Here is a 22452-nt window from a genome sequence, read left to right as displayed (position 1 = left end):
AGAGAAGGAATGGGGTGAGAGAGACTCAAACTCTCGACCAACTATGAGACCTACGCGCTAGCCAACTGCGCCACCACCCCAATGTTAGTATTGGAAATATTTAAAGTAATTATATGATAAATTTTTATAAGACTAGGCAAGGACCTTATTTTTACACATAATTTTAGATTTAACTGATTTAAATGTTTAATGAGTTAATAGTTATGATCTAAACTTTTATTTTATCTACTTTTAGTTTTATGATACATTTAATAGCAATTTAATAAAATTTTACAATACTCTGTTAATTTGCATTCCTAGAAAATATTTTAATTTAAAAATTTTCATTCGTATCTTTTGTGTACTTCGATGCACTAATGGATCAGATCTCATTAGAACTCTGGATCCCATTAAAACTCTGAAGTTAAGCGTGCTTGGGCGAGAACAGTATTAGGATGGATGACCCCCTGGAAGTTCTGATGTTGCACCTATTCAAGTCTTTATCTTTTTTGGGATTGACTGTGTGAGACTGCTGCTGTAGTAGATTTCATCTTTTTCTGAAATGAAACGATTAAAAAATTACGAAATAACTATAAGATCAGAAGGTACGATAGAAGGGGGGTGAATGTTATCTGCGCTTTCGTCATTTTTTCTTGTCTATCAGAGTTAGTATGCTCGATGGGGAACTAAAAGAGAGATGAGAAATAAGAGGATTTATTTGATTCACGGTCTTCAAAATTGCTGTATTCAAGACTATGTCTTATGAGCACAAGCACTCATGAGACGAAAAAACTTCTTATGAGTTGTAAAAGCAATCATAAATAAATAAGATAACATTAAGAACGTTTATAGTAAATACAAACAAGACTTATCGATCGGTCTGAAAATTCTGAATGTTACGCGCTCCTCCTAACACTTTCTCAATCGTCGAGATTTGAGACTTTCTTCGAGCATATGACAAAGAGATTGAGAGTAGTATTGAGTTTCGATAATATGAGTCTTTGCATTTGAGATTTTTTTATAAGAGTTTATCGATCAACCGATAAACATTATCGATCGATTGATCCAAATCCGATCCTACCTAATCAATGCTTGATTTCTGCCTTTATCGATCGACTGATACTCAAGATCGATCGATTGAACCCAAGCTTTCCTTGCAGATTTGATTCGATCCACTTTTTTGATCGATGTTAGTCAGGATAGATACCGATTGATCCTCCAATTTAACCAGTCGATCAAACTTTTTTATTTGATCGGCTGGACAATCAATCGATTGAAAGAGCCACTTGGTCGATCGAAAATTATGTTTCCTACAACATAGAATTAGCATAATAACATAATAGTTTATGCAAAATACTATTTTATGGTATGACTTTTCACTATTTAGGATTTATTCTTTTAGAATTTTTTTTCTTTATCAAACATCCAATCCTTTCCCCTTTATCAAATATCCGATAAATCTTAATCTGTTTGGACTTCTCTTTTTGTCAACGATCTAATCAACCTTAATATATCTAGATTTTTTTTACTAAATATTCGATCAACCTTGATATATTTAGACTTTCCTTTTTATTAATCATCCGATAAATTTTGACCTAATTGAAAATTTTCTTTATTAGTCATTCAATCAATAAGGTTATATTTAGACATTTCTTTTTATTAATCATCCGATAAATTTTGACTTAATTGAAAATTTTCCTTATTAGTCATTTGATCAATCTTGACTTTGACTTGACTTGATTAGATTTTTTTCCTTAGTAGTCATGTGATTAATTTTGATTTAAACGTTTCTTTTACTAATCTTCTAATCAATTTTGACTTAAATTTATGATCAATTTTGATATGATTAAACTTTTCACTTGATTAAGTCAACTTAAACCACTCTATTAAACATAACCAAACTTCATTAAATATATTATCAAATAAATATTCTTGAATTACACCACCCATAACAAATCCACAATTCAAAATATGACGCAATGGAGTATTTCCTTAATCATACAAGGGTTTAACAAAATACTATACCTTTACACGAATAATAAAAAAAAAACAAAAATCATCTATACTATCCGCATAGAATATCTCCTTCCGATTTATATTTCTTCCTAAAAAAAATTCTTAGGTCAAGGAAAGCCTTTTATAATACGGCAACCAGTCCGCCGCACCTCCTCCGGAACCGGCTGCTATTGTGCCGACGAAGGCGGCGGCGGCGGTGGGTGACTCACTGGCCCTTCTCCGTTCTCTAGTTCTGACGATTCCTCCGTCGTGCCACCGCTTCGGCAAAACCTGGAATTCCTATTAAGAAGCTTCGTCAGCAACATCATCCGGCTACCCGGCGACTTCAACCCTAACCCTAGCTCGTCCTCCTCCAATCCCCTCTCTGGCACGTCGATCCTGATCTCCCGTGAAGCGGATCCAGGCGACCCCATACCCGCCCCTCTCCAGCTCCCGGGGCACAGATCCGCCGACGATGGCCTATCCGGCTCCGGAGGCGATGGCGCTGGCGGCATCACGGGATACGCCTCCACGGTGGAGCGGCATAGGGGGCAGCTGGAGTGGGAATGGAACCACATGTCGATGCAGTCGATGTGGAAGCGATGGGCGCACCGCGGAAGAACACGCATCTTCTCGCCCTCCTCGAAGTTGCTAAGGCACACCGCGCAGTCCTCCTCTTCCTCCTCGCCGCCAGCGAAGATGAGCAAGGGGAGGGACTTGACGATGGAGGGATCGAGTCCGCGGGAGGAGGGCCCGGTCGCAGCTCCACCGGCACCGTCGAGGGCGAGGACGAGGCGTCGCCTGATGCGGCGGTGACGCTGGCGGAGGAGGAGGAGGAAGCGCGAGCGAAGGTAGAGGTGGAGGCCGAGGAGGAGGAGGACGGCCCCGAAGAGGACGACGGTGGAGATGAGCATGACCTTGCCGGTGAGGGCGTAGCCACGGGGGCTCGGGATCTGGTCACCGACGTTGGCATCCATAGCGCTTCTTCTTCGCTCTCCAGGTGAATGCAATCTCTCTCCACTACTTGTTTTTTATTATATTTTATTTTATAGCCTTTTCTATACCGCCGCGCTATTGGATAAGAGCGATCGTCTAGTAGTGGGTTCCACAATATGCAAGAAGTCATGAACGCGGAGACATGGGTCGTTTAATTTCTGTGAACCTTCGTGGGCAGGCACGCGGCGGTTTCGACTCTCCAAGAAACTTCCAGGAAGTGATCTTTTTAGCCGTCTAACCTAACGCAATGCTAACTGCTGATATTGTGGGTGAGAATTTTTGTTCGGATTGTCTTATTTTAGTTTTGAACCTGAATGGATATGAATCCCTACCAACCAAGGTTTCCTATCTCAATTGTCGTGATCAATCACCCACCTTAATTCATTAATAAACACTGACGTTTATGGTGCTTAAGCAGTTAGATGTGTGGTTTTGGCTAACGTGGCACATTGGAGCTGTTCTGTTTCAACAAATGTCGCGACGTTAATCACACCAGTTTCAGTAAAAGGTACGTGAAACTGTGAGCATCCTTATCCATATCTACATGTTCGTATGTACGTGGGTGGTGATCGGTAGCAAGTTTAAAATTAGGACATGTACTTTGGATGGATGAGGAAAAGGAGTTCCATCTGTATGATCCAACTGAAATAGGGACGGTGCAACTTGAGGTCATGTAGGATTGCCAATCTTGTTGGGAAAGGAAGGAAAGAGACTAAGGTGAGTACTGAGTATGAAGACATTCGATGAGAATCCTTTTGTTCCATTTAATGGCATTATAAATCATCATCGGACCTTTCATATTTATGGACTCAAATGTGACTCTTGAAGAAACTTGACAAATCTTTTAGGATGAATATGACTTAGAAAAATTCATTGGAAAAACTCTCAAGTTTAATTGTGTTCGGACTGTTGACATTGCTAGAGGAGATAGAATAGCGATTCATTTTGTTTTTATTCGTCGATCGTGTGCTACAAAAGGTTAATACAGAGGAAAACACAAATAACATACAAAACAGAACAAGTATAAGAGACATTTCGATTTTACGAAACTGTCAGTTCCTACTCCACGTAAAATTGAGGTGTCTTTTGTGCTTGTTCTTTTGTGTGTTATTTGTGTTTTCTGTTGCATATTAATTTTTTTGTAGACTATCAAATGAAGTGAATCGCTATTCATCCCTAATTTATCGACATCAACGATCCCAACAAATAGTATCAAAGTTCGAAGAACTCGTGATTGATGTCAATGCGTCATAGAGAAACAAAATAGATATATTCCTAATAGATCTTGACATGAAATGGATGGTTTGGAATGGAGCAGCTGCAGACGGACGGGCTCTACCATTCATCCACGGGTTAGCGTTTGATGTCGATGCGTCGTAGAGGAACAAAATAGATATATTCTTGATAGATCTTGACGGGAAATGGATGGTTTGGAATGGAGCAGTCGATGCGTCGTAGAGGAACAAAATAGATATATTCTTAATAGATCTTGACATGAAATGGATGGTTTGGAATGGAGCAGCTGCTTGGACCACTCAATCTGAAACATCCAAGGAGTTGTTCAATGCAGTGACTTCTGCCGCTGCAAAGTTCACCCCGCCTGAGCTCCTCCTCTCTCCCTCCGGCAAGGTACGGCCGCACAAATGGCAATACATAGCTTGTGCTTAAACAAATTACCTTGAAGTTAATGCCTTTTTGTTTCGTAAAATAAGGTGAAGGATGAGATGATCACTAACCATATGAGAATGCTGGGCAGCAGCTTCATTAACTGAATACCTGTCGGCGACCACCAAATTTCTGGTGTCGGCGAGGGAGTCTCCAAAGTTAAATATGCCTGCGTAGCAGCTTGTGGCAGGGTGGCTATGAGAAGAACGAGGGCGAACGCAATGAAACAGAAGACATGGGGGTCAAGGAATGCCATGACTAGGAGAAGGGCTACCATGCGGTGCTCTGGCAGAGGTGCTTCCACATAAACTTTACATTAGCAAATTCCTACAAAGAAGACTGAATTGGATTTGAACAAGGAGTAGATCCTCCACTGAAACGAAACATCCTTAAATTGATGAAGAAAAGGGGAACTTTTCCTTTTCTCCAGCTTTGCTACCTCTGGCCTCAAGACTCCACTTTGTGCTGGGGGTGCTGGATCTAGAGGAAGTGGAAGAGGCTCGCCGACGGATCCCCATGGTAGTACGATAGATTGGGAGGTTGGAGGTAGAGAGAAAGATATGGTTGGATGAAATAGAAGAGACATTGAAGCTTTTGGAAGTACGATTGAATTGGTTATTATAAAATAGATTTGTTGAAATGGATAGAATCAAATTTGGATGAAATCAAGGTAATATTTTTATTTTAATGATCAATTATAATTTTTTAATTTATCTTTTCACATATAATTGTAAAATTGTAGTGATAAATTTTATTTTTTACTTAAAGAAGAGACGCTGAAGAAAATGTTTAAAAGGGGCGGTGGTACAGCTTAGAGGAGACAAGCTGCACCTAGCCGAGTGGCGCTGGTGGAGCATACCTCTGCATCATCGGCGACAGGACGTCAATGGTGTAAACACACGTAGGTAATATTTTTTTTATATAAACAATAATTTAAAGATTCAATTAAATTTTCTTCTTTGCTTTTATTGGAGTTAACTGAAATGACCATTTTCGTTTGATATTAGAAATATTGGTTTTTTTATTATATTAAAAATTCCACTCTAATTTAGAAAAGAAGAAAAGAATACAGTGAACACGATGATAATTCACAATATAATAATGAGTACTCCACTGCTTCCGCATTAGCAGTCACATTAGGGGGACTTGTAATACAGTAATTGATTCTTCCGGAGTGGTTAATTGTAATTTTTCGATTTATTTTTTCACGTATGCTTGTAAGATTAATCGTGATTGATTGTGTGGTAGATTTCATTTTTTTTGCTGGAGTAATACAATAATTAACAAATGGTCCGTTGACTTCCATTACTATGAATGGCCTATCAAGATTGTAGATGGTACTTGACAGTGGGAATACAAGATGCAATTCGATTCGATTCAAGATATGCTAACAGTAATTTAAACTTCAGTAGTAAATTGCGGTTTCTGCTAAATAAATCCACAATGAAGAAAAATATAACATTGAGCCTTAGATGAATCCTGAGTACAATAGATGGAGAGGGATTAGAGCTCCAACTTGTCCAACACAAGTGTTCTTGCCTAAGATCGCCAACGAATGAGCCACTGGATAACTATCTTCTATATTGACAAAGTCACCGAACACCACAGGAGAGCAGGTCCGACAGAAACATCTACAAAGCTTTTTAGAGAAGGAAAAAATTAGAATTGAGGTCAAAATGCTATGGCTCAACCACTCCAACGTTTAAATCAAATTTCCAACAGAAGATAATGTGGAGTAGAATAGTAATGAGAAGATACGATCATTAATAAGTTTATGTGTGCATGCACGTAACTTTGCTCGTCGAAGCAGGCTCCTTTTATACCGCTAATGAAGAAGGAATAATCCTCCTCTCCTCATTAATGGGATGCCATATCTCGATGAGAAGAGTCTCACATCGCCTCAACAATGAGTCATATCACTCACTTTCTGTACTGTAGAAGACCGTGTGAGGTCATGTATACTATGCTATGTACTATAATAATTCATACGTTGTCTCACATGCCATTGACCAATTGGGGTAATTGAGTCAGAGGGTGTGACATATTAAGCCGGATCGGCGGGGTACGTTGAGATGACTAAGTAGGAGCGTTGGTAGATGGGCTTATGCTAGATGGGCATTTCAACGGAGGCCAAGATTGGAGCTAGAGGTGTTTCAGACGATTGCGGCAGCCTCCGGTTGGGAACATGAGGCACCTTAGCTTATATAGAGGGTATTTTTGAAATGAAGGGTTTGTCACCGACTACTTTTGCAACACCGCTTGTATGGTAGTTGCAACAAGCTTGTTGAAATCCTCCTGCATCATGGTGAGGAGAGCAAGTTTTCTGGTATCATCCATCTCAATCTCTAAGTTCAAGGTCTTAACCCAATGTTCCTATAGACGACGTCAATTTATTCTTTTCTGAGATCGTCGACAAAGCTGCTTGATAGCTTGCTTCTATCTTCTACGTTGACGAAGTCATCGAACACCACGAGAGAGTCGAATTGATAGGAGTGCCTGCAAAACTCTATAGAGAAGGAGAAGGTTAGAATGTGAAGGCTAAGGGTGCTCTAGCTCAGCTATTTTGATGCTCAAATCAAGTCTCTGATAGAGGAGGTGTAGAAGAAGAACAATAATGAGAAGATACGGTGGTTAATAATTTTATGTGTGTGTGCACGTACCTTGCTCGCCGAAGCGAGCTCCTTTTATAGCGTCGCTAAAGAAGGAATAGTTCCCCTCTCCTCATTAATGAGATGTCATATCTTGGTGAGGAAAGTATCACATTACCTTATTAGCGGGTCATATTGTCCACTTTTTGTATGGTAGAAGATCGTGTGGAGTCATATAGATCATGCTACGTGCTATGAGAGCATCCACAACGCGCTGTTACTCGCGCGTTAACAGCGGACGTGGAAGAGCGAGGGAAAGACGTGGAGGAGTGAGGGAAGAGCGAGGAAGGAGTGAGGTATTTAACACGTTCAGAGTTCTGAACGCGTTAATCGGTGGGCCATAAAATTTTTTTTTTTTAATGTTAACGCTAATCCGTCAAACGCCAAACCTGAGTGGTGGTCGACCACATGGTCGATCACCATATAGTGGTCGACCACCACTGCCACACACGTGGCAGTGGACCCGACCACGCTGCGATTAACGCCAGCTGCAACCTGACAATCTATGTGTAATCTCACGTGTCATTGACCAACTGAGATAATTGAGCTAAAGGGTGCAACATGTTAAGTAGATGAGTCGGATAGGCAGGGCCGAGATGATTGAGTAGGAACGTTAGGTCGATAGAGCTTAGCCAACCGGGCAAAGGCAGTTGAGTTGGTGAAGCTAAGCCGATCAAGCGTAGCGTGGAGCTGAGCCGATTGGTGAGAGAGGTTGGTGAGACCTACACGAGCCTGAGTGAAGGAGCTTCTCGTCTTGAGTTAACCGAGATGAATGGTGGAACATCTTATCTCGGATAGGCCGAGTGGTAGTGATCATGTTGACCTTGACTTTAACCTCCATTCTTAATACACGTGGAAGTCCCTAATAAGCATCCCATCAACAAGTCTGGGCTTGCGTAAACTGTGAATCATGATCCTGAGTTTAAACCCAAAATCTAAAAAATTATAAATACACAAATAAATTTTGATTAAAAAAAAACTTCATGAACCTGCGTACTCAGGCTCAGACTGTACGTAGAAGTAGGAGCAGTAGGAACAAGCAGACAAAACATATCTGATATACAATTTATACACACACACAATCTCAAAGTCTACCAACAATTTAATTAAACAAAATTCTATACATTAAGAAGGCGAAGCATTCCTCCTATTTCACCGGAATTGCACCATGCGGAAGTACGCATCCCGCCGCCATTATCTTCCGGCAAAACATCTCTTGGAACAACGCCGGCGCAGACGGCGACGAGGCCGCCTCCAATGGGAAATTAGTTTGTATCGGCGCAGAACTTCTCCCCTTGATCACTTGCTTCTTCTCCGCCGCCCGACGCCGACGCCGCTGCCTCCACCACCATCGCCATAATCCTCGAATAGCCTTTCTGCAGCATGCGATACAATATTGTCGCAGACATCTTGGCCTGATCCCTGGCGCTGTCGGGATCCCGGTGGTCGTCGCAGAACTCCAACCTCTCCACGAACGCCGCCGCCTTCTCCGGCTTGTGCCTCAGCATCAGCAGCAAGTTCGCTCGCTCCAACTCTGACTTCGTGCACCCACGGCGGACTCCCATTAAGGCGTAATAATCCACGTTGACGAACCCTGCAGCAGCAGCAACTTGGCTCCTTAGCTGTTGCACTCGGGCCACGAGTGCCCGGTGCTCCGCCGCGACGTCACGGTACCGGACGCCATGGCGAGGCCTCCATGCTGGGCCGGGAAGCTTGCCGTCGCGGAGTATGGAATCGTAGAGGAGCTTCAAGTGGTCGAGGTCGAGGAGGCAGTCCGGGAGGGCGCCCACGGACTCGAAAAGGTCGGCGCGGGCACGGAGGGCGGTTATGCAGTATGGTTCCACCGCGAGGGCGCGGTTGCAGTCCGCGATGGCCTCGGCGAGGCGGCCCGCCAGACGGTAGGATGAGGCGCGGCCGACGAAGCAACCGGCGGCGAACGAGGCCGGAATGACTCGTCGGCCGTCGAGTACCTTGGAGAAGTGGCGGACGGCTTCGGAGGCGGCGCCAACCTCCAGCGCCGCGGTGGCGGCGGAGGTACGGTAGAGGAGGAGCTTGATGTGGGAAATGAGTTGGGAAGCGGACTCCGACTCTGTTGCCGCTCCGCTACTACCTACAGAGGCGGAGTAGGATTCGAATCTGTCGCCGGACAAAGAGACAGAACGGCGGCGAGAGGCGACGGCCGCGAGACGGCGACCGGTTTGGAGGAGTACCAGAGCGTCCTCCATTAGGCCGAGGCGGCAGCAAGCATTGCCAAGTACTAGGTACCTGCAGCAGAGAACACCGAATTGATTCGGCGGTGTTTCAACTGAAGATGACGGTACCCGGTGTACCAAATAGAGAAGGTAGAAGCATTCATTGCACCATAAAAGAATTCTATTTCAAAAAATTGAAGTTAAAAAATTATCCTGCTCCATTTTCGACAATCTCTGCTCGAGGAGGAGCTCAAGACTGAAGAATCTAAAGAATCAAACAGAAAACTGAAAGAACAGAGCTTTAAAATTAAATGGCAACCAAATGCAATTAATGAGTGCAGTGTGACGCGCGGTTGGATTACCTCCAATGCCTTTCATCGCGGGGTCTCCATGAGAGTCCAGCTAAAACCTTGCGCTTGAGGTCGGCGATGGAGATGCAGCTGAAGGCGCAGGCGCCGACGGATTCCTCGCGGAGCAGCGAGAATCGCGCTCCATTTAAAGAGGCGGCGGAGCCGACGGAGGTAGAGGAGTCGCCCACGCCAGTCCCCACCGTGGCGCAACTTGGTATGCAATCTTGGAGCATGTCTGCCACCTCCCGGAACCGGCGGAGGAAGAGAAGCGAGCGCGCCTTGAGCTCCAGCGCGTCCTCGTGGCGCTGCGAGAGCGCGAGGGCAGCGTCGAGGAGGCCGACGGCGGTGGAGACGTTGGAGTGCTCGCACGTCGCGACCAGGACTCGCGCTTCGCGGAGGTACTTGCCGACGAGCTGCGCAGTGAGAAGAAAAGAACAGAGTAAAAACATGATGATCAGTCTTTTAGCTAGCGTAAGAGAAGCACAGACTGATATATATTACCTTCCTGTTGCTCACCCACCAATGCTTCTTGCTCTCGGAGCTCGCCATTGTCGCCAAATCAAGCATCCAATTTTCTCCTCAGCAAAATCATAAATGAGCACAGTGTCCTCCAACAAAGACTAACGCAACCCAGTTCAGTGGCCAATCTCTTCCTCTCCTTTCCCAGAAAGCTTCGATTTCTTTCCCCTCTCTTCGCTGGCAAAGTATGAGCACCCTCTCCTCTCAGACTCTCACGACCTCGTGAGAGAGAGGATAAAGATAAACAGCAACAATGAAAAGGAAAAGCTGACACGCGCAGAGAAGCAAAAGTGTACTGTTCTCACTACAATCCAACCGTGGATAAGAAGGAAGGCTACAAACATATTCCTGAAGGTCATACCCAACGGCAATGCAGCTTGCTCACAGTGTCGATCAGTCCATCGAATCTAGTGATCGATTTCTAAACATGTTGGAACGGAGGCCAGGACGTATCTAAAAGTGAATATGGGCTGGAGGAATTGAACTTAGTTGATCATATTTCCACACAACAATGTAGCCACCAAACACTGCTCTGGCAAATGAAGACTTTGCGAAGATGTTGATGTGGCACGTGACTTCTGCATCCATGTCAGAGGAGCAGCCACCGATGTCAAGATCCTTGACTTGAGAGTAGTCTGGAATTGAACTGGTCCTTCCATTTCCTGCCCTACTCTTCTTCTTGACCAGGTAGTGTAGAACCTTTTCCTTGGCTCTGTTTTCCTATTCCACGTCCATTCTCCTCGCAGTTGTTGTTGTGCATCGGTAAATTTACACTTGCAATCGTGTTGTTATTTGTGTTCTACCTTCGGAGTCACTTTGGTCTTTAAGTGTGTACTATCTTTTCTGGCTGCAGCAAGAAATGACATTATTTCTCTGTGAGAGTTGCAGAGGAGGAGGACATGAATTATTGCTCGATCAATGACTTCCCTTCCATCCTCTTAATTAGTTCGTCCTTGCCATTTCCTATCGCGAGCAAGGAAATAAACCACGTATATATGCATGTGAAATTGGCTGGCAGCTTGAAAGAGCATCCATTAGGCCCCAGTCTGAGAAGGCGTATAGCAATCATGATCTCTCTTGAGGAGTTACTGTCATTCATCAACCCCAAGCACGCGTGTTGAATAACAAGACAATAAAATCTTGTCACCATTTAGAAACCATCATTTGTCCTCCATTACAATGGAATTCAGATTCCGTGCATACTGGTGCAGAGCAAGTCTGTTCAGCTCAAAAGCCAATCCAATCTTTTCCCAAAAGAAGCTGCATAAGAAAGTTGTTAATATGACACTTCAAGGATTAATTTGTTATTGCGTTATTCTTTTAGGTCAGAGATCGAGGGTTGCGCTTGACCAGTAACTCCATTTGATATGGTCTTCGTTTGATCTATAGAAGTACCAAGTTTTATCTTGGCAAGTTTTGCCTGGAAGAATACAATCGACACCAAGACCGGCATCACTCCACCTTAGGGCTTTGCAAAGGCTACAAATATTATGGAATCCTTTCAAAATCAATCATGTATCATGTATGGATGTTGGGCTCTGTGCAGAGATTACCTCCCAAGACCAACTTATGAAAGGATAAAGGAAGATAAAAAACGTAGTGTTTCTTTTATGTAGTTTCTAATATCATGTTTCTAAAGTCATATGTGATATCAATTTCTTTTAAGCCTGTGTCGAGATAAAGCGAAGCAGAAGCAAAAAAGAATAACATAAAACAATGACCAGCAACCTATTTGACAGATCAACCCAAAAAAAGAATGATTCTTTTTGTTCAAGAGGTTTAATTTTTGGCCCTCTTAAAATAATACAATCAAAGTAGACTTTGACTTGTCCTTTCTATAATGGTTTATCAAGGTATACAAGATTGGTTTTTTTTTCCTTAAAGAAAAACAGGTATACAAGCATGAAATCCTCTGTGGAGTGGTGAGACATCGTGTATCACTTAAACTAGAGTTGAGAGAGTTTTTTTTTATGATTGCCGGTGGAACGAGAAACTTCAAGTGATAAAACTTGCGTCACTTGGTAGGTCATGCCCTATTGCAAGTTGCCAACTAAATCTGTAGTTTGGAGTTTTTGTCACTGTCAATGAATCAGATGGCATCTAGTGATGGAATCTTCCTCTCCAATTTTTACTGTTGAAATCAGATTCCACTGCTTGAACCGGAGCAACTTTCTTATCAGTTTCCTGATCCAGTCAAAATCTTCCATTTGTTTCTTGAATTCATAAACTTCACCGGCAGCAACAAGCTCGTTTCCTCCAACTTGAAGGAAGGCAGGAGTATTGGTTTTATCGCTGACCGCATCTCCAACCTAAACTATTCTAACAATCTTTGCAATTCACCATCTGCCTCTTGTCCAATAGCTTTAATGTTCCAATTTTTTAACAGAGACGAAAGGTTGGTGATGAAGAAATCCACTATGTTGTTGCATGGCTTTCCCATTCACCAATGAATTTTTCTTTCACTTAAGATATTGATTTGTAAAATGCCAAAACTCTTTCCTTGATATACCTCTCATTCCCTTCCCGGACCAAGTATATCCTATTCCATTCCTCCCTCTTTTCCCTCTTCAATTTCTTGAGGCGAATTCTTCATCCCAAGTTCCTAACACCTGTTCTTGAGATCCTCTCCCTGTGTTTGTTGGGCTCCAAGGATCTTCAATCAGAAGAGCAACATAAAGCTTAGTAATTTCTCCTTTTTCTCTCTCTCTCTTTTTCTAGTATAAACACTCCTGTTCTTAACTACTTAGCAGTTGTAGCTTTTGATTCATCAGGAAAAGAGGCTTCTCCTTGAGTTAACGGTTGTGTTCATCATCATAATGTCCTTCAGTGATACACCAATCTTATAGACCTTATGACGTTCCATATCTGCTTCCTCCAATCCTACTCAGTTGCATTCCTCTACTGGTTCTACTCCATCCAATGACATACACGTCGCACAACTAAATTCTTGTTCCAGCGTCTTCAAAGGAGAACCAAATTTATATTCAGTTTGCATATATATGATTTCACAAATCCTCCAAAATACCATGTTCACTGAAGGAGATCCGCAGCTTGCAGTGATGAAAAGAAACGGAAGCGAATGCTGTCGAACCGCGAGTCCGCAAAGAGGTCGAGGATGAAGAAGCAGCAGCAACTGGATGATCAGACAAACCAAGTATTAGAGCTCAAGAGCCAAAACGAGCAGCTCCTCTTGCAGATCCATCTGCTGACGCAGCAAAACATGTTCATGGAGTCCAACAACGTCATCTTGAGGACCGAGTTAAACTGGTTGAAAGAGAGGTTGCAGCTTCTGAATTCGACAATCCGAAGCATGGAGCAAATCAGCGGGATATCAATCGATGTGCTAACGGCTCCAGACCCACTCCTCATGCCATGGCAGTTCCCCTATCCCTTTCAGTTGATCATGGCAAACGATGGCATCTTCCAGCTTTAAATGAACTGGTTATAAGGTCTTCTACCATGTGTTAGATTTGGTTGCTTGAACATGATATGGTGTGCTACTTTTCACTTCAGTTGTAATTAGGCTTGCTTTAAATCATGTATTGCTTGTTAGACAAATCAAAAGAAAAAAAAAGGGTATTGCTTGCTATATTACTTTTTGGTTTTTCAACAATCTATCACTTGTAATCTTTTGCTATTAACTGGTTCTAACAGCAGATGATTTGAGTTCAATGCTATGATTTCAACATCTAGAAGTCTTAGCACCTTCAAAGCAAGTTATCAAAGCAATTTTTTTTTTGGATAGATGGTCAACAAATTGTAAAGGATATTACAACACTCCTTGGACTATTTCAAAGGTTGCAGAGGTGTCTTTTTTGTTTTTTTCCTGTGAGAACAAGACTGTTGAAATATCAACTCCTTTGTCTTTTGAACATTAAAAATTAAATATTTTGGGCTATTTATCTATGGGCATCCCTCAGATATTTAGTGGGTCTAAGTTTGTTTATGTTTCTGTGATTCTATCTATAGATTTGATCTTTGATGAAAATAAAATAAAATATTATATTTATTTTATTATACTTTTTAAAATGTCAAGCAAAGTTTCAAATCCCTAAAATAGCTTAAAATTTGAAATTCTTGTCGGTTCAATTTTGGTTATTGATAAAATAAATTAACTAATAAAACGGGATAGCTAGCACGCGCGCCACGTCAAATAAGAGTTTTTATGGTTAAAGATAAAGCGATCAATAATTTATCTTCAATCATTATAAAATTGGGGGAGGTATTTTAAGTGAATAAATTTTAGGGGTTAAAATGAAATTTTATGAAATTCCGAACTGTGTATGTTGGATTCGGTTCGCCGTATCGGATCAAATGGGAACCCGACCCGTAATCTAGAAGAATCGCACACAAATCGGTGAGCAGCTATTGCCCTAATTCCAGTAGGCTACTCGATCCCAACCCAAGTTGCAGCCGCCACATTCAATCGTGGCTCTCCCGCTTCCATGGTTACCACGTGAGAGTCCACTCCTCGATCGCGCTTCGAGTTGGCCTCTTCCTTGCTTTCACAGCTGACCTGTTGTCCGCTTGCGATGGTATCATCGTCGCTTCTGTATCAAGGATATCAAGCAGCCATATAATTGCAGCATGTGGCATTTGAGGCTCTAAGTCTAGAAGTTTTAAATTTGTGAGCTTTAACTAGAAGGTATGAATTTGCCATCGTGCCCCTTCACTTTTGCTCTTTCATTTTTTAAAATGAATTTTCAGTTCGCGTTTTTTGCTTCTGCTGTTTCAGAGGTCTTGGCTTACAGCCTATTTTTTGCTACATCCTTTATCGTAGAAATTGTGATCTGTATCAGGAATGTTTATTCTTAGAATGACTCAATTTTCTAGCTATGACTATTCATCATGAACGAACTTAATCATTTGTCTTTTCTGAATATACTAAATTAACAATAATTTAGATTCATGCTGAAGAATAAATTTTGTCTTTATTTGATTGTTTTAATTGTATTTAATAATATCCTGCACATTAAACAATTTGGTTATTGAAACATGCAACAAAAAGGTATATTCTTGACCTCGCATTAAATATCCACTCGTAGGAAGTTTGAGTATAGAACCTATGTTTTTCTTACTATTGTGTGATCTTATTTTAGACTTACCCTGGAAGATTCTTATTTTTAGGTTTAATCAGATGTTACCCTCGGTATTCTATTGGTAGGTCTAGTGTTATTAAGTTTATTTAAAACTTTGCTTAAGAATCGTTTGAAGAGAACAAAGTTGTTACAAATAGATACACATTTCACAGTCTCAATAGCCTAATAAAGCTTCAAACAGGCAAATTATGTACTCACAGTTGAAGCACTAGGTTCAGTCTGTAAAATTCAATAATTTTAGTATTGTCCTTTAGAGGTTGTTTACTGTATTCAAAGAAAATGCCAGGCCCAAGGAAAAAAATAAATATATAATTCCTATCTTGATTTTTGGTAATAAAGATAAAAAGGTGCCCATCTACTAAAATGTTCTCTTAGTTTTGTGATTGACAGCAGCTTTTGCTATAGAAAATATTTTAATTGGCTATTTCAAGATGCTGAATGCTCCCTTGACCTATATTGCTTGGACTCATTTCTCCTCCTTCCGGTACTTGTGTCAACAGGACACGACTCATCTACTGGTATGAAATATGAGCGTGAGCCAAACTGTTCTTCCTCAAGCAGAGCTTGAGCATGCTAGAGGGGAAGGAAAAAAGAAGAGAAGAAACAAGAGAATGAAAAATAAGAACTGAAGAAGAGGAGACAGACTTAGATGAGGAAGACGAGGGGCATCACAAGTCGCTTGTTGTTCTCATAGGAGGCTTGCTGGCTGGCAATGTGATGCTTTCACACTGAAAGGTGATGAGGAGAGGAGTGTGATTGAGTTGCACTGCACAAGACTCATGGGGTTCACAGGGGAATGCCATGCAAAAAGGGGGGAAACCCCTAAAATCCGTTCTCCCATGTGAACTGGATTGGTTAATTTTGGTTCACCATCAGTTCAGTTATAAAATGCTCAATTTGAATTTGACTCATGCCCGTTTGAGTTTAAGGCAAACTCAATTTGATAAACATGTGATCCAACCAGATATTGGGACAAAATTCTCAAATTGGACATAAACCAAGTCAGAATCCTGAAAGCCCCTAAACACTCCAATTCAGTCATATTATCCCAATTTCTTTTAAATTTCCCTTATTAACATCTCTAATAGATTAATTTTAACTATAACAGATTAATATTAATTAGTTTTGATACTAGTATTTATATTTGTTGTGTTCCTGTATTTGTGCCCTAAAATAGATCCTTTTTTGACAAGCCCTCATGTCCCTACACTGAAAAAAAAATTGTAAATATTCGATCCTTTTTTCTAGCCTTTGACTAAGGAAAACTAGTGATGTTCATTGCTTACAATCTTGATAAAGATCTGCACTACGTGGAGTACTTCAACATTGTGCTTTGAACATTGTGTTTTCCTTTCCCTGCAACCTTTTAAGCAAATAATTTAATGTACTGTTTATGTATTACTAAAGTTGGTTAAATGATGAATATAGCTACAATTAACTATTAGAAATTGAATGCCTCTTTAGTCATTGTTTTCATGTTAACACTTTTATCATATCATTGTAGCTTTGTTGTGCAAAATTCCATTGGGTGTTACGAGATGGAAATAATCTAATAGACGATTATAGTCATTAGATGGTCGTCAGATGAGCAATTTCTCTTTCTCTGAAGAATGAATAGAATATGTCAAATGAAGATTATAACTGTACTTATTTGTGATGCAGACTTAAACTTTATTTGCTGGCTTCTTGAAATGGCCAGACATCCAAGCCCTGAAATAGATGATGAGCTTTTTAATGAAATCTATGGGAAGGCATATACTGGTCCAGCACAATCGAAAGCTGATATTACCACACAGAAAGAAGAAGCAAACAAGAGGGTCCTTTCTGGTAGTCATTCTGATGAGGAAGATAAGCCTCGTGATCCTAATGCTGTGCCAACTGATTTTACAAGCAGAGAGGCTAAGGTTTGGGAGGCTAAAGCCAAGGCAACAGAAAGGAATTGGAAGAAAAGAAAAGAAGAAGAGATGATATGCAAGATTTGTGGAGAGTCAGGCCATTTTACTCAGGTAAGTTGTATGGTTTATGTAAGGTATTGCTACAAGGGAACCAACTTGCACATGAGTTTGTCAAATTCTTATAGGGCATCACTGCCTATCTTATTATACAGAAAATTGCAAAGAACCTTGCCTATCATAGTACCCTGTGATAATGTTCTATCTCTTTAGTATACATTAAACACGTTTATATTATATTTCTGTTTTTGTGATAACTGGAATAGTTCAATGGGCGCTTATGTTGACTGATAATATTTAATTATATATTTTTTGAAGAGGTAAGCAAAAAAGCCAGGGTAGGAGATGAGTGAGTCGCTACCATGATATCTCTCTCTTTTATAGCACCTTGTGCAGAACCAAAGCTGGTTACAAATGTGCCCTTATTTTAATTATGATTGTCTTTTTGCTCATAACCTGAACATGGTCCATTCATCTTTTTTCATAAACATAATTCATTGACACACTCGCTTACTTCTAAAGAGCTGGTATGGCATTTTGAAAATGTGTTCTTCAAAAACAACACAAACTTAATTTGATTGTCCGCTCACTTAGTGTCAATGGTCATAGGCTTCATTTTCCCCCTGTGATGCTTTCCCTTTGTAGCTGGCAAGTGAACTCACTAAAAATCAATTTTTGAGGAGAGCACTGAATTAGCAATAGTGGAAGGAGAGTGGAGGAGACTTGGTTTTATGGTTTCCTTTAAGTTTCTTTTCTTTTGACATTATCCTTGTAATTTTTTCTACATTTTTGCCAACATATCTAACTTTGTCATAGAAGCATCACATTTAGTTGAGGAACCATTCAATGTACAAGAGCTGTTGTATTTAAGGAAGCTAGATATCACTTAATTTTTCATATCCTTTTATGTTGTAAAAGATCTAATCCTCTATATTACCATTTTTCCCTTTAGGGATGCCCATCTACACTTGGAACAAGCCGTAAATCTGCAGAGTTTTTTGAAAGAGTTCCCGCTAGGGACAAGAATGTGAGAGTCCTTTTCTCTGAGAAGGTGATAAATCAAATTGAAATGGATGTTGGTTGTAAGATTAAAATGGACGAGAAGTTTTTATTTGTTAGTGGGAAAGACCGATTAATTTTAGCAAAAGGTGTAGAAGCTATTCATAAAATAATTCAAGAAGGCAGGGATAGACAGAAAAGCCCAAGTAGGTCCAACAGAAATGAGTCCAGATCACCTCATGGAAGTCCCAAGTCTACACGTCTAAGACGTTCTGAATCTCAAAGGTCTCATTCTAGCCCTAGAAGCACATCACGCTTCCCAAGCAGAAGCTTCAATCAGGAAAGGCCTGCTGAAGAACATGTACGTCAAGATCCACATAAAATGTCTAGGAGTTCTCCAAGAGGTAGGACTTTAAACTGATCTTCTGTCAGAATTATTGGTACATGAAAACATATTGTTTGGTGTAATAGTTTTCTTTTTGGTCCAGTGATCATTTAAGAGATTATCTTATCTGTTTTATCATGAAGTAATTTGGTACTTGTCCTTTGCAGCAAGAGGTAAGTTCAAGCTTTATGTGTTCGATTATGAAGTGATTTTCTCCATGCTTCTGGGTCAGACTGATTTATTGAGTGAAAATAGGTATACTGAAAGGACACAGAACCTATTCTGGTTTGTTTACCCTTTTGAGATTTGTGTATCTTTCTGGCATTGATCCTTCTTCAATCATATTCTACCCTCTAGATAAAGCATCAATCTACCTTACAAGTCTGGATTTATAGTCAGGAATTGCTTACATGTTCTTCTTTTCCTGAAGCTTATCCTAATGATGGAGGAAAAGACCGCCAACAAGCACGTTCAAAGTCCCCTGTTTGTCCGGATTTTACACGGGACGCATATAGATCTTATGATGGGCACAATCATTTTACTGGTTTGCATGAAGATAACTGGGATCTTGAGAGGCAGAGAACAGATCCCCTTCCTGAGTGCAAGTATGAGTTACGCAATTACCCTCTATCTTTGGAAGAGCTTGAGAAGGAATTTAAGGAAGAAGTCATAGAGTCGTCAAGGATACAAGCTCAAGAAGAGGATGAAGAGAACTACAAACATCGTGAGGTATCATTTAAGCTTATTTATTAACTGTGCATCTATTAAGAAATCTTTTTGTGTTTGCAGTTATCATATGTACATGAAAGATCCTTGGTTTTCTGGTAGCTGTGTGTGTGTGTGTATTCATGGAAGTTTCTCAGTATTTTTCTGTCTGGAAAATGCAGTGCATAAGGCAGCTGAGAGAGGATTACATGAAGAAGCTGGCGGCTATGAGGGCTGAGCACTTGAAACAGTGGGAAGAATTTCTTCAAAGGCAGCCACAAACACGACAGACCGTGTATAGCCAACTATCTTTGGCTGAGTATGACCAATCTTCCAGGAATCTGCAGTACATCGGGCCTAGTTTACATATGGATTCTGCAAGCAGATACCAGTATCCTGCTGACAATTATTCAGCTCCAAGCCCACATGAAGGGTATGGTGAGTTTCAGTGCCAAAGACATGAAGATTTTGGGAACACATACGGCCGTTATTGATCAGTATTGTGCCTAGCGGTGACTTGAATTTTGGTTTTTGAGCCTTCCAGAATTGCAAAAGAACTAGGAGATCTTTCATCTTGGTTGCTTTCTTCCATGATGCTTTAAGTCACGCTACTTAAAAGAACGGTGCAAAAGCAAATTGGCTGCAGTTTGTGAGGTGTGGCTACATTACCTAATCTCCGGCTAGGAAAGGTATCTTTTGATACCAGTGAATGGGAAATGGATCCTTAAATAACAAATTTTCAGGAAGCATATGTGGGGCATCAAGCTGAGGAGAGATGGTATTTCCTCTAAAGCAGCTGACATTTTTATCATAGTTAAGTAGAGGTCCGTGTTCAGGGATTTGAATGTTTTTGTGATACTCAACCCGATGCATTGGAAGTGATTAAGGTGTATCTTGTTAGTAGGACCTTATTTGCATATATACTTTATCAGACTCCATTAACTGCATTTCTAGTTTAAACTTGGAAACAAGAATTTCTATTTAAATTTGTTCTACTAGCTGAAATGCTAAATGAACAGACACTGATTCCATTGAATTCTGCAAGGCTTCGTTACCATTCCCAAGAGGAGATGTCTCATTTTATTCAATGTGATAAATCTATAAATTATAATCTATTTACGATAATAGTATTCTTCGATATTTTCTTACACAACGAGGACTTCGGAAACCTGTTGATTTTCAAGTTTGATTCAAACCTAAATGACTAAATCATAGCAGTAATGTCATTTGTCTTGAATGCATGCTTGTTTCAATATACAAGGTCTGATGCAACTGAACACTAGATCTTAATTATTTTTAAAAAACATATTGTACATTAAATTTTTATAAAAAAATCACCTTATTTCTCATTCTTTCTTATGTTTTAGCTTCTATTGTCTACATGACTATGAGAGACTAAAATCACTCTTATATCATGTTTTTTTAAAATATATTTTAGAATTTATTTTGTTCTGTACTCAATGATTTCCTTTAACGTAGTTTATATTCATGGTAATTTCACTTGAAGTTGGACTTCGAATTAATTTCGTTCCAGGTATATATTTTTAGAAAAGGAACACATAAAATTCTCTTACACAATAAACAAATGCCTGATCTAATTTGTACTCTTGATCAATTAGATTCATCAATCTTACAATAAATTCTTACATCAAAACTAGTGTTTTGCTTAAAGAATCTGACGGAAGTCCCTACTTCAGTAGTCAACGGAGATATCCAGAAGAAAATTACAGGAAAGAAATAAAATTCCCGTCGCTTCTTCTTCTTCTTCGTTTTTAGAGATTTTTACTCTGTTCTTCATGTCTGCTAAAGCTCCTCCATGTTCCACAAGCTTTCGTCCCACCCACTCTGCTCCCAATCCTGCGCCCAAAAGTTATCGCAAATTCCTGGACTCCGCAGTGATTCCATCCACCCCTCGCTCAACTCAGCCGCTGCCGTATCCTGAAACCACGCTACATCGCCGCCGGCGACGAAGTAATCCGACGCTGAAGCCGCATCCGACGACTCCGACGACAAATTGACGGTGTTCGAGTTGCCGGATGTTTCAGGCGGCGGGATGGCGAACCGTGCACCTTCCTCCGCCGGCCACACGCTCTGTTGAGCCGAGGAGCCAGCCTCACGACCGCCACCGGAAGCGGCCAGAATCGTCTCAGCCAGCCGGGGAATCCACATGTACCTGACCATATCCCTGAACTGCTTACTGTCGACGTCGCACCGGAGCTGCCTCGCGTGTTTCTGCACTCGCGTCCTCCAGTAGTTCTTGATCTCATTGTCCGTCCTTCCCGGCAGCCGCTGCGCTATCTTTGACCACCTGCCATGTTGTTTCAACCATTTAGGACCGACCACATGCATCTCCTCTCTTCGTTCATCAACGACTGATCACTCACCGGTTTCCCCAACGTGAGTGGAGCTCGAGAATGAGGAGCTGCTCCTCCGGCGTGATGTTCCCCCGGCGGACGTCCGGGCGGAGGTAGTTCAGCCACCGGAGCCGGCAACTCTTCCCGGTCCTTCTCAGCCCTGTTATTCCACATCTTTAGCCAAGATTTCTGCACGAAACTCGGAAACTTAATGGAAATCAAGCAAACGAAATAAAAACCTGAGCATTTGGCTACGGAATCCCACCGGCCCTCGCCATGCAGAGAGACGTAGTTCGCCAGCAAGAGGTCTTCTTCCACCGCCCACGGTCCTTTCCTCAACTCCACCTCCACATCAGAGCTATTACCAGCTCTCGCTTCAAAATCCATCACTCTAGATGAATGATCGATGTTTAGGAGCTAATTAAATTGCTAACTCTAGTGCGAGTTAATTCCATGGATGATTGCAGAGCTTTATAGAGGGTGGCGTCAAAGCAACATGTGTTCTAACGAGATTAGTTCAAGCTCATTAAAGCCTAAAGTAAGGGCTTTAATCAGCAAGGCCAACCCCAACAAAAGGAGCGAGACATGGACTTTGACTTTGCTTCGTCCTCATG

The 22452-nt window shown here is 41.2% G+C and overlaps 4 protein-coding genes and 1 pseudogene across 4 annotated transcripts; 2 read left to right on the top strand and 3 right to left on the bottom strand.

Moving 5' to 3' along the window:
* Positions 1-1951: 1951 nt before the first annotated feature.
* On the bottom strand, positions 1952-3002 carry LOC141843576 (RING-H2 finger protein ATL2-like). Its single transcript, XM_074731633.1, has one exon. It carries the CDS (start codon positions 2949-2951, stop codon positions 2163-2165), a length of 789 nt encoding a protein of 262 aa, XP_074587734.1. The 5' UTR covers positions 2952-3002; the 3' UTR covers positions 1952-2162.
* A 5428-nt stretch (positions 3003-8430) lies between these two features.
* LOC141843575 (uncharacterized) lies at positions 8431-10374 on the bottom strand (annotated as a pseudogene).
* A 3049-nt stretch (positions 10375-13423) lies between these two features.
* Positions 13424-13777, top strand: LOC141843438 (bZIP transcription factor 53-like). The gene has a single exon (XM_074731500.1). It carries the CDS (start codon positions 13424-13426, stop codon positions 13775-13777), a length of 354 nt encoding a protein of 117 aa, XP_074587601.1.
* Positions 13778-14752: 975 nt separating this feature from the next.
* On the top strand, positions 14753-20470 carry LOC141843176 (uncharacterized). The gene is made up of 5 exons (XM_074731216.1): positions 14753-14989; positions 17106-17449; positions 18348-18798; positions 19210-19508; positions 19667-20470. Exons 2-5 carry the CDS (start codon positions 17135-17137, stop codon positions 19976-19978), a joined length of 1377 nt encoding a protein of 458 aa, XP_074587317.1. The 5' UTR covers positions 14753-14989; positions 17106-17134; the 3' UTR covers positions 19979-20470.
* An 817-nt stretch (positions 20471-21287) lies between these two features.
* LOC141843012 (transcription factor JAMYB-like) lies at positions 21288-22240 on the bottom strand. Its single transcript, XM_074731023.1, has 3 exons — positions 22078-22240; positions 21869-21998; positions 21288-21792 (listed from the first exon to the last, which is right to left on the bottom strand). Exons 1-3 carry the CDS (start codon positions 22223-22225, stop codon positions 21288-21290), a joined length of 783 nt encoding a protein of 260 aa, XP_074587124.1. The 5' UTR covers positions 22226-22240.
* Positions 22241-22452: the final 212 nt, after the last annotated feature.

Source organism: Curcuma longa, chromosome 12, assembly GCF_044706935.1.
Source record: "Curcuma longa cultivar G26 ecotype Majalengka, Jawa Barat chromosome 12, ITB_CL_G26_1.1, whole genome shotgun sequence".
NCBI classification, from domain to species: domain Eukaryota; kingdom Viridiplantae; phylum Streptophyta; class Magnoliopsida; order Zingiberales; family Zingiberaceae; genus Curcuma; species Curcuma longa.
This window is presented reverse-complemented; position numbering and strand designations above follow the sequence as displayed.

Excerpts from the sequence above, each read along its gene's own strand:
- LOC141843576 (XM_074731633.1), bottom strand. The coding sequence starts at position 2,951 with ATGGATGCCAACGTCGGTGACCAGATCCCGAGCCCCCGTGGCTACGCC.
- LOC141843438 (XM_074731500.1), top strand. The coding sequence starts at position 13,424 with ATGCTGTCGAACCGCGAGTCCGCAAAGAGGTCGAGGATGAAGAAGCAG.
- LOC141843176 (XM_074731216.1), top strand. The coding sequence starts at position 17,135 with ATGGCCAGACATCCAAGCCCTGAAATAGATGATGAGCTTTTTAATGAA. Across the intron at positions 18,799-19,209 it reads GTCTAGGAGTTCTCCAAGAG|CTTATCCTAATGATGGAGGA; the intron begins GTAGGACTTTAA and ends CTTTTCCTGAAG. Across the intron at positions 19,509-19,666 it reads AGAACTACAAACATCGTGAG|TGCATAAGGCAGCTGAGAGA; the intron begins GTATCATTTAAG and ends TGGAAAATGCAG.
- LOC141843012 (XM_074731023.1), bottom strand. The coding sequence starts at position 22,225 with ATGGATTTTGAAGCGAGAGCTGGTAATAGCTCTGATGTGGAGGTGGAG. Across the intron at positions 21,999-22,077 it reads TTCCGTAGCCAAATGCTCAG|GGCTGAGAAGGACCGGGAAG; the intron begins GTTTTTATTTCG and ends GTGGAATAACAG. Across the intron at positions 21,793-21,868 it reads CACTCACGTTGGGGAAACCG|GTGGTCAAAGATAGCGCAGC; the intron begins GTGAGTGATCAG and ends ACAACATGGCAG.